This window comes from Cervus elaphus, chromosome 1 (assembly GCF_910594005.1).
Source record: "Cervus elaphus chromosome 1, mCerEla1.1, whole genome shotgun sequence".
NCBI classification, from domain to species: Eukaryota; Metazoa; Chordata; class Mammalia; order Artiodactyla; family Cervidae; genus Cervus; species Cervus elaphus.
This window is the reverse complement of record NC_057815.1, coordinates 45,701,052-45,719,772: the sequence shown is the minus strand read 5'-3', so window position 1 is coordinate 45,719,772 and position 18,721 is coordinate 45,701,052. Positions and strand designations below refer to the sequence as shown.

The 18,721-nt window shown below is 44.4% G+C and overlaps 1 protein-coding gene across 1 annotated transcript in view; it reads right to left on the bottom strand.

Annotated features, from left to right (window-relative positions):
- The window catches only part of SORL1 (sortilin related receptor 1), a 159,505-nt gene that overhangs the window by 77,452 nt on the left and 63,332 nt on the right, over positions 1–18,721 (bottom strand). Inside the window, exons 12-14 of the mRNA XM_043901325.1 lie at positions 17,072–17,160; positions 5,462–5,640; positions 3,696–3,882 (exon numbers count right to left, since the gene is read on the bottom strand). Coding sequence (XP_043757260.1) covers positions 3,696–3,882; positions 5,462–5,640; positions 17,072–17,160 — 455 coding nt within the window. The remainder of the gene's footprint in view (positions 1–3,695; positions 3,883–5,461; positions 5,641–17,071; positions 17,161–18,721) is intronic.

Genomic DNA, 18,721 nt, shown 5'->3' with positions numbered 1-18,721 from the left:
AGACAACCTCTTTAACAAGTGGTGCTGGGAAAACTGGTCAACCACTTGTAAAAGAATGAAACTAGAACACTTTCTAACACCATACACAAAAATAAACTCAAAATGGATTAAAGATCTAAATGTAAGACCAGAAACTATAAAACTCCTAGAGGAGAACATAGGCAAAACACTCTCCGACATAAATCACAGCAAGATCCTCTATGACCCACCTCCCAGAATATTGGAAATAAAAGCAAAAATAAACAAATGGGACCTAATGAAACTTAAAAGCTTTTGCACTACAAAGGAAACTATAAGTAAGGTGAAAAGACAGCCCTCAGATTGGGAGAAAATAATAACAAATGAAGAAACAGACAAAGGATTAATCTCAAAAATATACAAGCAACTCCTGCAGCTCAATTCCAGAAAAATAAATGACCCAATCAAAAAATGGGCCAAAGAACTAAACAGACATTTCTCCAAGGAAGACATACAGATGGCTAACAAACACATGAAAAGATGCTCAACATCACTCATTATCAGAGAAATGCAAATCAAAACCACAATGAGGTACCACTACACGCCAGTCAGGATGGCTGCTATCCAAAAGTCTACAAGCAATAAATGCTGGAGAGGGTGTGGAGAAAAGGGAACCCTCTTACACTGTTGGTGGGAATGCAAACTAGTACAGCCGCTATGGAAAACAGTGTGGAGATTTCTTAAAAAACTGGAAATAGACCTGCCATATGACCCAGCAGTCCCACTTCTGGGCATACACACTGAGGAAACCAGATCTGAAAGAGACACGTGCACCCCAATGTTCATCGCAGCACTGTTTATAATAGCCAGGACATGGAAGCAACCTAGATGCCCATCAGCAGATGAATGGATAAGGAAGCTGTGGTACATATACACCATGGAATATTACTCAGCTGTTAAAAAGAATTCATTTGAATCAGTCCTAATGAGATGGATGAAACTGGAGCCCCTTATACAGAGTGAAGTAAGCCAGAAAGATAAAGAACATTACAGCATACTAACACATATATATGGAATTTAGAAAGATGGTAACAATAACCCTATATGCAAAACGGAAAAAGAGACACAGAAATACAGAACAGACTTTTGAACTCTGTGGGAGAAGGTAAGGGTGGGATATTTCAAAAGAACAGCATGTATACTATCTATGGTGAAATAGATCACCAGCCCAGGTGGGAAGCATGAGACAAGTGCTCGGGGCTGGTGCACTGGGAAGACCCAGAGGAATCGGGTGGAGAGGGAGGTGGGAAGGGGGATCGGGATGGGGAATACGTGTAAATCTATGGCTGATTCATATCAATGTATGACAAAACCCACTGAAATGTTGTGAAGTAATTAGCCTCCAACTAATAAAAAAATTAAAAAAAAAAAATAAAAGAATAGTCTTTTTTCTAAACTAAGGCTTTGCTGTTATTTAAGACCACGTCCACTTACAACTTAAAATCACCCTGGCTTCCTCCTCACGTACTTTGGGACTCAGTCCCTTAGTCCAGGAGACCTCCTGCCTGTGGGGACCACGTCTCTGCCACTCCCACCTGCTAGCCAGGTAAAGCCCTGGGGTAGGAAGCAGGAGTCCCAGGTCTAGTCTCGGCTCTGTCCTGTTACTGCTTGTCAATGCCGGAGCTGACAGCTCTGAAATGAGGCAGCTGGCATATGTACTTCCCGAGGTCTGGCCCAAACCATCAACTCGAAATCCAAAGGCATTTTCCAATCCAAAGGCATTTTCCAGGTTGGTGTGCTTTACCCAAAAGGTTTCATTTACTCTATTACATGTAACACCTACTATAGGGAAAGTATTAACAGGGACATGGAAAAGTGGTTCACATGTATATTACATCACAGTCCATACCAAACCCTCAACAGAGAATTATTCAGAAGGGAGGAGTTTTATTACTGTACTGAACAGGTCCCACTTGTTAAATCAGGCAAATTTTTACAGAGTGGCTGCTTTCAACCTTTTGGGGGACTAGGCAGAGCATTAATTACTCCAATAGCCAACTACCCTTCATAGGCAGTTTCTTCAAACTGTAGGTCATAAACTAGTGAGCCTGTGAAAGCACATTGGAGGGTCTGGACCTGCTTCCTCTCCTCCCCACAAAGAACAGAAGACCACAAAACTCATCGTACTTGAAAGTAAGCCTTAGCTCACAAAACTTTTGTTTATATAGATGTATGCCTGTGTCTACATACACAAATATGTATAGGTAAAGAGGCATACCATAAAATACACTGCTTACTAGGGGCTGTAGTCAAGAGTTTGAAAACCACTCTTATTGGCAATGTTGGGGAATATAAAGATGTAAAAGAAACTTTTGATGTTTTCGAACTGTGGTGCTAGAAAAGACTCTTAAGAGTTCCTTGGACAGCAAGGAGATCAAACCAGTCAATCCTACAGGAAATCAACCCTGAATATTCATTGGAAAGACTGATGCTGAAGCTGAAGCTCCAATACTTTGGCCACCTCATGCAAAAAGCCAGCCCACTGGAAAAGACTCTGATGCTGGTAAAGATTGAGGGCAGGAGAAGAAGGGGGAGACACAGGATGAGGTGGTTAGATGGCATCACCGACTCAATGGACATGAGTTTGAGCAAACGCTGGGAGATGGTGAAAGACAGGGAAGCCAGGCGTGCTGCAGTCCATGGGGTCACAAACAGGCAGACACGACTGAGTGACTCAACAGCAGCAGCATTAAACTACAGTCTCCTCTTTCCTATCAACAGTCCCAGGAGAAACACCCATTCCTCCTCCAAGGTTCCTACATCTTTCCACCTCCCATTACAACTGTTTGTGCGCATACTGTTCCTTCTACATTCTCAGGCAACGCCTTAGATAGTCCACTCAAGGACTAATGAATAAACAAATATGTATATTTACACACACACAAATATATATATGTGCCTGCATGCGAAGTTGCCTCAGTCATGTCCAACTCTTTGCCACCCCATGGACTGTAGTCCATCAGGCTCTCTGTGCATGGGATTCTCCAGGCAAGAGTACTGGAGTGGGTTGCCATGGGGTGGGTTCCATTTCCTGGGATATTTCCGACCCAGGGATCGAACCCGTGTCTCTGGTATCTCCTGTACTGGCAGGCAGATTCTTACCACTAGCACCACCTGGGAAGCCTATGTATATATATAAATATATATATATATTATATTATATATTTATATATATTATATATTTATATTTATATATATATTTATATATATATATTTATATATATATATTTATATATATATTTATATATACACATACACACACACATCCTTGTTTCAGATAAAAAAAACAAATTTCCTTGAAAATAGGGCTCCTAAGAAAAAGGAGTTATTCACAATGGAACCTTTAGCATGTTCCTTTCTTGGCTTGCCCTTGTGGAAATAAATCCCAGAGTAGTCTATTCCTACATAAATTACTGTAGCTTGCTTGGTGGGGGCAGGGGACGGGGGGCGAGGCGGGGGTCACATCTCCATCACATCACACGGCTGACACAACCAAATGGAAAAACCGACATAAAAAGTGCCCGGCACAGCTCCTGGCTCCTAAGAGCTGCTTAATAAACACTTGTTTCCTGTGAGCCGCTCCCTTTCTTCAGGGGAAGGCAGACGCCCCAGCCTGTTGCCCTCACTGCTGAGGGACCAGAAGAGCACTCGGTCCCTGGCGTGGCTGGAGAACCAACCATTCATAGTCCTCGCGGGTACAGGAGCAGTTGGACACGACCACCGGCCGGTCGAAGTCTTCTCCGTTAAAGCACGTGGCATGGGGGGTCCTCCGCTTGAAGACAGTCTTGTGCCCCAGCAGACACTCATTGCCCCGCTCATCAGATGGGGACCATAGCTTGTAGTCGTTCTCCGTGCAGGGGACCCCTGAGGAGGAGGAAATGTAGCATTACGGGCATGCTCACGCGGCGTTTCCTGTCCTGCCTGCCCCGTGGCCCAGCCACCCACTTCCTGGGCCTCTCGCTGCCGCCCAGCAGGCATGCAGGCCCCGGAGCTGCCCTGACCCTCTCGCTGGCTGGCTCTGGGGCCAGGCAGCACCTGCCTCTAGTGTCCCCAGAAACACAGATGTCCGCCTGAGAAACCTGGGAGGGAGCAAGCCCCCCTGGCGCTCACAGTCGAAACTTCTGAAAGATTTGAGCAGATTCTGCAGTTTCCTTTAGAACTGGGTCCCCAGAGGTGTTTGTCTCTGGGGAGTTAGGTCAAGGCTGGACTCCCGAGAGGTGGCATCACTGAAGAGTACTGTTCCCTATCAGATTCCCAGGATGGCATGGACGCATCTATAGTGTGGCCCATGAGCAAGAGAATCCACTGTCACTGCTTGGAAGGTGCGGGACCTTCATGGAAGGAGGCGGAGAATTGGTCAGACAACCTGGATGGTTACTCCATCTACTCACATCCACTCAAAATTTAAAAAGAGTGGTTTCTACAAGAATTCCAAAGTACACCAATGTCTATATTAGTAGTTTATATCTTTTTTATATGTGTGTCTTTTGGTTAGATTAAATGCTGCCTGGAACAGATGAACTACTGTCAACTCAACGCCATCCCAATCAGCAAGCATTTATTAAACCCTTACTGACCGTAAGGCTATCAGGCCATCCAGTGGGTAGAAAATAAAGATGCACAGAGAAGGTTCTTATACCTGAAGACCTATGATCCTGTTGATGAGGGACGACACGCAAAGCGCGGCAGACACAAATCTATAATTCAAGGTGTGAAGAGTACGCGTCCGCTCTGGACACAGAGAAGAGGGCAGAGGTCTGGCTGGGTTATTAGCAGCCAAGTGCACTGGGTCCTGATCCATGAAAAGGATTTCAGCTAGCAGAAACTGAATAGGTAGCCCACAGAGCATTCCAGGCAGCTGGAATAAGGTCAGCCATGGCAGAGAAGGAGCAGAGGGCAGGGTCACGTGGGGGCAAGAAGGAAGGAGGATGCTGCGGAGGTTTACTCTCCCTGCTCCCTCACTGGCAGGTCCTGGGCCTGGGACGGCAGATGGAAGCGAGATCCCAGACAGCCATGAGAGGACCCTGCACCATTAGTAGAGTTTACCTACCAAATGTGCCAAACTGGAACTGCTACTTTGGAAGAATGGTTTTCAAGCATTTATTCATTCACCTGTTCAGCACACATACACCTAAACCCAACCTGTACCCAGGACCGCACAGGAAACGAGGATACAGAGAACGCACGGCCCTGGTAGGAAGTGCCTGAGTAACTGCCTCTGAATCTCTCGTTCACTCACTGCATACGTGCTGTCTTCAGTGGATTACAGACCCTTCTGAGAGTATCTAAGCTGATGTCGATCCCAAAGGAGAAGATCTATGTATACATACAGCTGATCCACTTTGCTATACAGTGGAGACTAACACAGCATTGTAAAGTAACCACACTCCAATTTTTAAAAAAAGGTACTTCCATGAAAAGGGCCACAGAGGCAGGCACTTACCCAAGGCATTTGTGGCATTGACCTGGAGGATCAGCCAGCTGTGGATGTTCTCCTTGTTGGAGCCGAAGATGGTGAAGACAGTACTCTTCTCGCCAGGCTCCGTAAGGAGCCCGTACACAAACACCGGCTTCTCCGAGAAGACGAATGTGGTCCAGGTCTCCCCTTCATTGGTGCTGTACCTGCCCAGGTGTAAGAAGAGGATCCGTGCAGTTAAAGTCTGGGGGTAAGACCCTGGTTTCCGGATAACAGCCACCTGTAACAGGAACCAGGGCTCCTTGGGGCAGCGGCTTATCCTGGAATAATGCCAGGGAAGTTTAAGGTTGTGCTAGAAAGCACGGAAACGCTCAGAGACTGATGCTGTCGATGCAAAAAGAAATAGGAGCCAGCCCCATGGGGCTCCAACTGGCCAGGTTGGGACAATGTGAACTTTAAAAAAAGAGAAATGATGGTAACAGATAATACAATGAATGAAAACAGGGTATGGGTCTGTACAGAATAAAGAAAAAAGGGAAGAGAAGGGAAATTATTATATCACAGTACTACCTATTAATTGTTAAAAAACAATGACAGAATGAGAAAAGTGACTATGCTGTAACCCCACTGCAACAACCAAGTCAGACAAGATTATCTCTGGATGCCAAAAACACTGGGTGAAAGAATGTTGGGGACCAGAGCATCCACATGGTCTAAAGATACCAACTCACTCACTGCAAAAGAGGAAAGGTTAATTTACAGTGGATGATCAGAGTTACAAATCTTGCAAATTTAGCAGCACTCAAAGTGGGGCAAGACAACCTGATGTCATGTACCTCTCGGATAAAGCACTGAGGATGACGCATCATCTAGGCAACAGTCCATGAACTGCATGAATTGAAAATGTGGAATGTTCTATGTGACAACTGGCCTGGAATCTTCAAAACATCAAGGCTATCAAAAACCAACCAAACAACCCAAGAGGCAGAGGAATTGCTACAGATTAAAAAGAGACTAAAGACAAATGTAAACCCTGACTGAATCCTAGATTAGGGGGAAAAAAAAATCAACAGCTACAGATAATATAGGACAACTGAGAAAATGTAACAGTCTATAAGTAATACCTATAGTAATGCCATCATCATTGGCATTGGATGGCATCACCAATTCAATGGGGATGAACTTGGGCAAACTCCAGGAGATGGTGAAGGACAGGGAAGCCTGGCCTGCTGCAGTCCATTGGGTTATGAAGAGTCGGACACAACTTGGTGACTGAACAACAAAATAAATCATACTAAGTTCATGATCATTTTCTCTGGCATGATAGCAGCATTCTCATTGTGTAGGAGAAGACTTTTATTTATTTAAGATATGAGTATTGAGCTATGAAGGGGTACAATATCTGCAACTATTTTTCAAATCATTTCCCCCTAAAAGGAGGGATGGATGGATGGAAAGATGGCAAACAGGATAAACAGATGGCAAAAGCAAAGCAAACAAAACATTAACAACTGGTGATTACATGAGGTGTAAGTGAAGGTAACGTGAGTACTTTTTTACACAACTTTTCCAACTTTTCCCATAGTCTTAAAAATTAAAAGTTGGAGGAAAGTGTGTCCTGAGAAAAGGCAGACTACATCAGAAAAAGTATGCAAGCCCTCTTGGGGAAAAAAGCAGCCATGAATTCAATGTATTGATTTTAAATTAACTTTTGTATTAAAGACAAGGAGGAGGAAGAGGAGAGGAAAATGTGCCTGGTATTGGCGTCATCACCTAGCAAGCTGGTGAGAAGCTCACCATAAGAAACCTCTCAACTAGAGTGGGTTCAATTAGGGTCACAGAGCTACTGGAACTCTCCAAAATCCAATTTAAACACAGAACTTTTCTTTCACTTTTCTCAAGTTTTTGAGATTTTACTTTTACTCAGGGTCTTAATACTTGATGTAAATCTTTTTACGTCATTCAATTCAAGCACTTCCTCTTGAGATTACTAAAACTGGTACTTCTGCAAGGGGGCTACGGGTTAAACTGTGGTCATGGTGGGGGTGGAGTGGGGACAGGGCAGAGGGAACTGAGCGATCTCCTCTACAGATCTTTCTAAGAGGAGAAATTCTCTTCTGGCTGACGTGCTTCTGGCTTAAGCTAATCTGAAGCAGATAAGGAGATAAATTAACTTAGTCTCCTTCTTGCGACAGGGTGATGAGCTAAAGGCTTTCAAGCTCAGTCACATCTGACTCTTATTGACCTCATGGGCAGTAGCCCAACAGACTTCTCTGTCCATGAAATTTTCTAGGCTAGAATATTGGAGTGGGTTGCCATTTCCTACTCCAGGAGATCTTCCCAACCCAGGAATCGAACCTGTTTCTCCTACGTCTCCTGAACTGCAGGCAGATTCTTTGCCACCGTGTCACCGGGGAAGCAAAGGCTCAGTAGCATCCTTAAAGCAACCTGAACCCGCAGAGTCGGTCTGTCAACCAGACACGATGGAAGCCACCCCTCTGCTCTGCGATCACAGTGGGAGTCTGTCTACTTGCACACCATGTAGGTAATTCTGTTGAATAGCTCCTCGAACCCAAGATAACCTCAGGAAATGAATCACCCCATTTCTTGAGAAGTTCCCAGCAGACTCTGACAACAACATTATTACTGAGACTAAAAGCAGGTGCTCGGCCGAGTGCAGCTTTGTACTTAAGAATAAACTGTGCCTTTAGAAAACAGAGCTTTTTCAGAATTTTGGAGAAAGGGCAGTCACATCATCAGCCCAACAGTTAAGGTAACATCTATTCTGGGCTGAATTCTGGTCTCTGAAGGAGAACTTGTGCTGGTGAAGTGAAAATGACAGGGACCTTGCAAGAAAACAAACCAAGACATCTTTATATTCCTAACAGGCATGGAAGAGGATGTAGGGCCTCGGCCCTTAGGAAGGAAGAATTCAAAATATTCAAATAAAATACAGACATAATCTCAAGGTCAAAACTCTCCAAAAGATGAGACTATATACACAATGATGATAATAATATAATATAACCAAGATACACTACAAGGGACGCAGTAGTAGAAACTCAAAACACAAATCCATGGTTCCACAGAAAGGTCCTGATGAGCTCAGACTTTCAAGGAACATATTCAAGACGAGAAAAGAGTCATATAACCAAGGGCAAAACCTTAAAGAGCCGTAGCAATCTAATTAATTTTAGCTGTAATTCTTCACACTAGTAATCTGCAGGAACAGTGACCAAACAACTCAAGCTCAAAATAAGCCAAACATAATGCTTCAAATTACCAAAATAATTGGCAGATTAGTGGGCAGTGGGACATGGGTTGGTTTCCCAGCAAGTTCTATAAAGAATCAGAATGGAATGGGATCATCCATCTGATGGTTAATGGTATAAATAGCGATGACAGAGAAAAGCAGAAGAGGTTAGTCAATTTCTACGTTGGATTTATCTTTATTAAGGAGAATGATCTTCAAACTGGACAAAGCAGGAAAAAAAAAGGAAGTTAAAGGAAAATGAATATGAAATAAAGCACATTTGAGGGAACTGAAAGATTTAAAGGAATGACTGCAAAGTTCCCTTTAATAATCTCTAAAAAGAACCACAAGAACAGATGAAGATCTCAAAACTAGATGAGAAAAAAGTAGTTTTATTTCCCTTAAGAAGAAAAAGTGGTTTCAAGAATGGACTATGAAACAGCTGATTTGAGAGAACTTAGATATGAAGGAAGGTAGAGCTGGGAACACACACAGGTTCACACACAAGTCATAACAAATGAACCCTGTTTCTTTTTCTTGGGGTTGATTCTTGATTTGAGAACAAGGTAATGATAAGGGTGTTCCTGTCTTCATAAGGATATTCGTGGCAGTGGGCTGAGGGGACAGTATTGACTAGGGAGGGGCATGTGGATATTTTCCGGGGTGATGGAAAAGTTCTCCATCCTGACAAGCAACCTTCAGAATGGATGAAATGGTGTATTTAAGATAAGAGCATCTCATGGTGTGTAAAGGACATCTCAATGAAAAACATAATTTAGTAGAAGCTACCAGCTTGAGAAGGCTGTCAAAGTGTAAAAACAGTTTTAGGTTTTTATTAACAGAAATCAAGTCTCTAGGATCATGTGAGGATCAATGCCAATGGGATGTGTGTTTCAGGCTGCTGGAGGCAGAACGGGCCCCCTCATCTTAAAACCCTGATAGTGTGAGAAGGACCCAAGAGAGAACCTACAGAGTGTAGATTCAGGATCCTACAGCACTGGAGGGAAGGAACTGGGGCAGTCTGCCATGGATGGGAGATGCTCTCCGGGGAACAGGCAGGGGTCCTCAAGCATCTGAAAGGCTTTCAGCAAAAGAGGAAATACCTGTTGGGTGCATCTCCTGGAAGCAGAGCTGAGCCCACTGCACGAAATGGGAGTGAGTAAGATTTAGGCTCTCTCTGACCTGAGAACTTCCACTTGTAAGGGAATAGATAAATAGAGTGCATGAACACATGAACAACGAATTGTCCCAAGCTGAAATAGAAGCTTTTTATTTTTCAATTTGGCGAAGTCTCCATCACTAGAATTATTCAAGCAAAGACTGGGTGATCATCCATCACAGACGACAGGCAATTCTTGCAATGGATGGCAGAAGACGGAACTAGAGGACGTAATGTTGCCAGATTCCTGCTGCGTATCTCCCCGTGGACATCCCACAGCCACGTCAGTTCACCTGTCCAAATCTGCACTCAGCCCCCTGTCCTTCCGGCCGACGCCTTTTCCTCTGCTTTTCTGTGAATGATATGACAGGTCATCTTGACCTGTCACCCCTCAGCCCCTGCAAACCGTCTGGTCAAAAAGCAACTCCTACAGACTTAGTCCTGAAAATGCTCGGTCCCCATCTAAGCAACATCTCTCACCTCCAGTCTTGGTCCTTTGGAAATGCATGCTCCTGGGCTTCCCTGGTGTCTCAATGGTAAAGAATCCATCTATCAATGCAGGGGACATGGGTTCGGTCCCTGGTCTGAGAAGATCCCACATGCCTCGGAGCAGCTAAGCCCGCGAGCCACGACTGTTGAGCCTGTGCTCTAGAGCCCAGGAGCCACAACCACTGAGCCCTCGAGCTCTGGAGCCCGTGCTCCTCAACGAGAGAAGCCACAGCAACGAGAAGCCCAGGCACTGCAGTTAGAAAGTAGCTCCCACTCACCCCAACTAGAGGAAAGCCTGTGCAGCAACAAAGACCCAGCATGGCCAACAACAAATAATAAACAAAAAGTTTAAAACATTCACACTCCTCAACCTTGCCAGAGCCATCTTTCTATACAAGCCATGTCGTTCTCCTATTTAAAACCCTTGAAGGGACCCCATCCCTTCAAAAGCAAAGTCCAGTCTCTCTGGTAAAGCACATAAAAGTCCTGGGGGGTCCTGGCCCCTTCTCACACACCCACCTCGGGTCTCACTCCTCACACCTCCACCCTGAGATCTACATTCTATCAACACTGAAGACTTGCACCTTCCACTGATTCATGTTGGTCTCCCCTAAAGCTCTTTCTGACCCTGGGACAGTACCCCAGCATTGTTATTTACCCGTGAAGTCTCAGCCCAAGGTTCCTCTCCTCCCAGAAGCCTGCCTGGCCCTCCTTCTGTGGTTTCCCCTAGGACCCTGCACTCCCCTCTATACCTGTAACCCAGCAAGACCCCATGATGCCTCCCCCAGGCAAACCCCTCCCCCAGGTTCTCCGCTGCAGCTCCTTTCTGAAATATATGTAAGAGTGTCTGATGCACATTTCCTGAGCTGTTTTACAGATGCTAAAACCACCACCAAATGGAAGATGTTGAACGACTTGATGACAATGAGCTGAGCGTAGCTACTGGAGCCTAAGGATGGATAATGTGAGCCCCTGTGGCACCACACTGTTACCTCAATATCAAGCAATCAGAGAACTTTGCAGGGCTGCTCTGTGTGTGCGCGCGTGCGTGTGTGTGTTCTCAGTTATGTCTGACTCTTTCAACCCCATATATATGTGTGTGTGTGTGTGTGTGTGTGTGTGTATATATATATATATATATATATATATCTCCCAGCAAGCTCCTCTGTCCATGCAGTTCTCCAGGCAAGAATACTGGAGTGGGTTGCCATTTCCTAATCCAGGGATCAAACCCGCATCTCTTCTCTCCTGCGCTGGCAGGCAGATTCTGAACCACTAATGCCACCCGGAAAGCCTCATCTGGTCTTTACACACTGCTACATTTAAAATGGATAACCAACAAGGACCTACTGTCTAGCACAGGGAACTCTTCTCAATGTTATGTGGCAGCCTGGATGAGAAAAGACGGTGGGGGAGAACGGAATATGCATGGCTGATCCCTTCATTGTCCACCTGAAACTATCACAATATTGTTAATCAGCTATACTCCTACACAAAATAAAATTTTTTAAAAAACGCTCTCCTGAAACCCATCAGGGAGCTCAAGCTTTTTGAGCACTAGTTGTCCTGGACTCCCTGTCTGATGCCTTACAATAAGTGCTGCTCTTTTCTTTACCACAACCCAACGTCAGTAAATGGGCGAGCAGACCCAAGTTTGGTTCAGTAACATACCTACTTATTTAATGACCTGATTTTTCAGTATCTTCTACAACAGCTACCATTTATCAGGAATAAGACCTCTTACTCACTTTTTTGCCACTGGCAGACAGAAGGGCATTAATTAATATTTTATGTTACAGGAAATTAAATGAAATGCATTTTATATATATATATATATATGTATATATATATATATTACCCCATTTATCAGTTTCTCAACAGTTAAAGACTGATAAGAACACCTCCTCCTCTATAACTCAAGGGGCTGAAGAAACCACAAGGGGGGGTAAATGAAGTGCGGGGTGACTCTCAACCATCAAAGTTACTATGAGATCAGGTTCTGCAACCAAACAAACTGGTTATCTGCCACCTCTCACATTCTGGTACTGTGAGGCTGCTTCCAGAACTCAGGTCTAGGAAAGACAGCTGCTCTGCTGGGCGGAGTCTTGGCAGTGGCTTTTCGGGCCTCACAGAGGGAAACCCTATGCAATCTGAAATCTCCTATGAGGAAAGAGGCTTTGGGGAATGTCCCCAACTACTATTATTAGTAGTTACTAATAATATCCTTCTGCTGACAGGCGAGCCACCGTGAAGAAAAAAAACTGATTGTGTCCCTCTCGGTCAGGCTGACCAGCTAGGGTTTGGGTTTGTTTTTGGTCAGAGTGTAAAAACAAAACACCCCCCTCTCTGAAGAACACTGATTCTACACAAGAAAGACCTGCAAACCCCTGAGCAGGTTCACAGTGACAGCACGCTGAATGAAGGGGTACGCGACTCCCAAAAGAAGTTCTTATTTACTCATTTCAGACATGCAGGAGCAAAAACAAACTGTTCCTCTTCTTACTCTCAATTTCAATTAACAACAACAAAAAAAACAGCCTCAGTGGAGAATCACAGCAGAAGCTGAAACAAGTAAGTGTAAACTCTTAGTTAGCTGTGCTAATTAGGGAGAGAAAGACATGAATAATTAAAAAAGAACAACCAAAAAAAAAAAAAACCCCACCTAAACTTAATTCTTACATTAAGCAAGGTTCCAACCTCTGTTCCACTAAACCTCTTACTAGAGTTAGCTGTTATCCCTTACTCCCTAAGGTTGGGTAAGCTTTGGGTCAGAAAGCTTGTCCCCCGGTCTCCCCCTCCAGCTAGTTAAGAAACATCTCGGAGCCACAGTGGGGCTGGCCAGCTCCCAAAGGATACCTCACTAACCTCTGTATCCTCTCTTCCTAGAACAACAACTGGCTTCTCATGGATATTCAACAAATGTTTGTGCAATTGACCTAAAATGATGCCTAACAAATATGTTCAATTTCTGTCCAGTGTGAACCTGAACTCCTGACAGTCACATTCTCACCAGGCTGCACACATCTGGGGACCCCCTGCCACGCACATTTGTGTTCCAGGGATTGTCACTGACCACAGAACACACAGAACTGCCCCCGACCCCCAGGGGTTTGTAAGATTGCCATGCTATCCCAACCCTTCCAGTTTTATTACCCAGGAAAAAAATCAAGCAATGTTGGAACACTAAGTGTGCATGACCTATTTATCAAACAATCAAACATTTACTAAGTGCCTGCTAGCCTGCGTAGAATAGAAATCCTTGTCTACAAAGACCGTGTTAATGAGTTGAGGAATTCAGGCATATGATGAAAAGGTAACTAACAAACGGAGGCAGCATGTGATGAATGCCAAATCAACGAGACAGCTGCCGATAAATGCCATGAGACTCGAAGGAGGGAGCCAAGGCCTCGGCTGGGGACACCAGACTTAGAAGGGTCTGAAGCCCTAGACTAGCAACAAAAGTCTAGTTGAGTCAGAAGGAGCCTCCACTCATGTGGTTTAAAGATCTGAACTAATTACAATAGGATTTTCTGCTTCTCTTCTGATGAGGCTGATAGCACACAGGTCAAAAGCAGAGCAGCAGGAGAAGCAAAGGGAAAAAAAAAAAAAAACCCTGTGAGCAACACACAAATGCCAGGTGGCTGCACCATACAGGTTTTGGCCCAGCACAGACTGATATTTGGGACACATGCACCTGTCAACAGGAGGCCTGAACATATTCTCAATTTGCAAACGCGTTATTTGAACCATACCTACAGACACCTCCGAATGAGCTGGGCAAACAAAGGAACACTAGAGTGCCCATCTCCCGCATGTCTACGACCCCAGTCATTGTTCAGAGTCGGCGGAGGGCACTGTGATCGTCTGGCAGCAGGTCTCATTTCCTGATCATGTTTTGCTGCAGCTAGCTAGCAATGACTCTGCGTTCCCTGAGCACATATGCGCCGACAGATGGTGTAAGAGGACCAGAATCACGTTAACTGCTTCAGAAAAGCTAGTTTGGAATGCAAATGTAGTCTGGAGGAGAGTTAAACAGGGAAAATCAGGAAGTGTGTCTCTGCAGTCTGACTGCCACACTCAGAATGAAATGTATTCCTGGGCGGTCAAACTACCACGGAAATCCCTTACCATCCTCTTCTCAGAGTGTCCTGGATGTCACACTGTGTACTTATGTGTCTTAGCACTAGAGGATGGACTCCCTGAGAGTGGAGGAAAACGTCCTATTTCTCTTTAGACACATGTCACCCAGCACCATCAGTGCTTGAGAAACGTGTGAGATGGGAATTAACAAATTAATGGATAAACAGGGACTTCCCTGGCGGTCCAGTGGTTAAGACTCCATGCTTCCAATGCAGAAGGCATGGGTTTGATCCCTGGTCAGGGAACTAAGATCTTTTGGCATGGCCAAAAGGGGGGAAAAAAAAAAGCTACAGAAAAATTAATGGATAAATAAATGATGACATGAATGTGGGAAGCAGGTGCCCTCTGACTGTCCTCCTCTTTAGAAACATCAATCTGAACGTGGACACAGCATGCTGCGTACAAAGAGGGCTTCTTCTGACTCCTGGCTCTAAGGCAGCCGCTGACCAGAGCTGCATGGACCAGAGAACAGCCGGGTGAACGGCAGAATGCCAGGACTTTGTTTCTCCCTGCTTCTTGGAGGCCAGGCTGCTCAGCACAAGTCCAGCTACCCACAAGGGAAAGAAACCAGCTGTTAAGATCTCTTTTTTCAAACCACCCACCTCTCTGACTTGCTGCTGGTCCTGTTTCTAAAAGGAGTAAAGGAAAAGAAGGTTTTCTTCCTTGCATTAAATGAGATGATTATAGAAGCCCTCTCCTCCTCCTCCAGCACTCTGTCTCATGAATTCAGCCCCAAAACAAGAAGTGAGAGCTAGTCTGCCCCAGCCTAATGTTGACAAAATTAACCTTTGTCACAACTCGGACAAAAGTAATGAAAGAACTGGTTCTGATAACATCAGATTCATGAAGGCAGAGGTTACTAACTCTTGACATTTTTGCTTTTCAGAGGAATGTACCGCAAAGAGTACAGAATGTAATTTAAAGACCTGAATGCTAGTCTTGCCTGTTATGAACAGAGCGGGGATCTAGAGCAAGGTACTTTATTTTCTGAGCCTCTGTTTTCTCATCTATAAAATGAAGCCATTAACCCCCAATGTCCTTTGCAGGTCTATCTGTAAAAACCCCAGAACCAAAGGTTATCATAGTAAAAGTCACCTGGATATCAAATAAAATGTATTCCTGAAATTACTACTCATGTACTATTATTAATTATTATTATTACTCATTCTATGAATAACTATGTCACACACAAAGCTAAGACAAGCTGAAGAGCCTGGTGACTCAGATGGTAAAGTGTCTGCCTACAATGTGGGAGACCTGGTCCGATCCTTGGGTCAGGAAGATCCTCTGGAGAAGGCAACGGCACCCCACTCCAGTACTCTTGCCTGGAAAATCCCATGGACGGAGGAGCCTGGTGGGCTACAGTCTATGGGGTCACAAAGAGTCAGACACAACTGAGTGACTTCACTTTCTTTTCACTTTCACTTTCCAGTAAATTTTTCAGTCATTATTAATATTTTATAATATAGAGTTGCACTTTTTCAAATCAATAAAATTATTTCTTTTGTTCCTCTCTGAGATACAAAGGGCAGATTTTCAGTCCCACTTTATAAACAAGAAAAGTTTAAATAATTTCCTTAGTCACAAATTTTGTGCTCAATAAGCTAGTGAAACAAATGATCCACTTATAATCACAGAGTTAAATTTCTGGAAGAACAGTATGATGTTAAAAAGCTTCATCAAAAAATCCAGAAATTAATCATACTAAGTGAAGTAAGCCAAAGAGAGAAAGATAAATATTGTATGATATCACTGATACCTAGAATCTAAAAATGATACCAATGAACTTATTTACAAGGCAGAAACTGACTCACAGACACAGAAAACAAATTTATAGTTCTCAAAGCAGGAGCAGGGATAAATTAGGACTTTGGGATTAAAATACACACACTACTATGCATAAAATAAACAACAAGGACCAACGGCATAGCACAGGCAACTATCCAGTAGGTCCCCTACATACAAACCTTCAAGCTGTGAACTTTCAAAGACGTGAAAATGCACGTGGTTCCAGCAAGGAGCCAGACCCTGAGCCAGCAACGTCAGGCATGAATGAGACTGCAGCTTGCCCTCCGTCTCCTGTTGCTGACGATCCTTCAGCCCCACGGTCCCACCTCCTCCCCTCCTCCAGTCAGCAACTCTCCTTGCTGTTCACTCGATGCCAGCCCCGTATGCCAGCTGTTGTGCTGTACTACCGTACTTTTCAAAGTAACTAAACTGTAAGACTTAAAATATTTTCTTCATTTTTGCGTTTGCTTTTTATGTATTGTTCATAGGAAAAGTGTTATAGACCTATTACAATACAGTGCTATACAGCCAATTGTGTTAGTTGGGTATACCAAGGCTAACTTTGCTGGACTTAGGAACAAATTGCTCTCAGAACGTGCAACTTGTTCATATGTAGGGGCCTTACTGTACTCACTATTTTATAACAACCTATAATGGAAGAGAATATAAAAAAGAATATATATAGATTTATATATGTGCATATATGTATAACTGACCACTCTGCCGTACACCTGAAACTAACACAACCTTGTAAGTCAATCAGCTGTATTTCACTAACATTTCTTTAAGGCTCCATGGAGACACTTACTTCAGCTCGTTGGTTTCCATGCCCTGGGCGATGGCCATGATGATGCCGCCATGGTCCCCCCATGTGTAGTAGTGAGGTCCGGGAAGCGCCTGGAGAGACAGACAGAAAGTCAGGGCTCATGCCCCTGCCAGGGAGGTGGCCAGGAAGAAGAGTGCACACCTTACACACACGCACACACGCAGCAGGGATGTCACCACCTGAATACAAATGTCCATTCCCAGAGCACGTCACAGCCATTATCTCACCTGCTCCACACAGCCCTGGGAGGAACAGAGCAAGTCCTCACATCCCAGTTTTTAATTTCATTTACATATGCCCAGCTGCACAGGGTCCCCGCTGCTGCATGTGGGCTTTCCCTAGTTGCGGTGAGCGGCGGGGTTACTCTCTAGTTGTGGTGGGTGGGCTTCTCATTGGGGTGGCATGTGGGCTCAACAGCTGTGGTGCACAGGCTTAAGTTGCCCCAAGGCATATGGAATCTTCCCGGACCAGGGATTGAACCTGGGTCCCCTGCACTGGACGGTGAATTCTTAACCAGTAGACCATCAGAGAAGTCCCCAATTTTTTTTTGCCAAGTGAAAAAAGCTAGAGTTTCTATTAAAAGTGGCAGACTGTAAACAGCAAAGGTAGGAATCAAACTCCAATCTCTGACCTTCACCAAGCTGTGATTAAAAATTAACCAACTAGGGACTTCTCTGGTGGTCCTGTGGTTAAGGACCTGCCTTCCAATGCAGAGGACACAGGTTGGATCCCTGCTCAGGGAACTAAGATCCTACACGCTAAAGGGCAACTAAGCCCATGAGCCACAACTAGTGAGCCTGCATACTCTAGAGCCTGTGAGCCTCAGTGAGACCCAGCACAGCCCCCAAAAAACAAAGAATTAACCGACTGGAATTCTGGTTCTACTGTGACAGAACAAGCCCACTACAGCCCATCTTTCCTACTAATTACAAACAAAAGCCTTTGGACAAAACAGAAAAAGACAGCCACCTGAGGATGCTGAAAAGTAAACAAAATCAGGCAGCTTGTGAAGGGGACTGAACACCTGGAGACGCCACCCACATGACTGAGGCTTCCTGGTACACCTCTGCCCCAAGGGGATGCCCCAGCCTAGGATACCGCAGTCCCAGGCAGGTGGCTAAAGTTTTATGGAAACTTTCTGCTTAAGCAGACAAGAAAATAAGCTCCTGCAGGATGGAGAGAATGTAGATGGAATCCCAGAGTGGGGAGTCTGAGGAAGTAAACCCTCTAATTCTGTGTATAGACTCAGATTTCAGCTGACCCCTAAGCTGTATGTGTGTGGGACAGACCCAAACCAGCACAGAAAAGACTCAGCAACCTGAACTGAGGTTTCCACAGAATGCAAGGCAGAATTTACAGTCCGGATCTGAATAGGTTCACTACATGCTAAAACAAAAATTGCCACATCCTCTAGAAGATTTCATTTTGAGTCTGAGATACAATCCAAAAATCACTCAACATACATACAGATCAGGAAATTGTCTCCAATCCTCCAGGGAAAAGACAATCAATGGGTGCCAAGCTCAAGATGATCTAAAGGTTGGAATTACCAAATGGTATAAAACAGTTATAACTGTGTTTCATAACGTAAAGGAAAACACATCTGAAATGAGCAAAAGACAAGAATTCTTC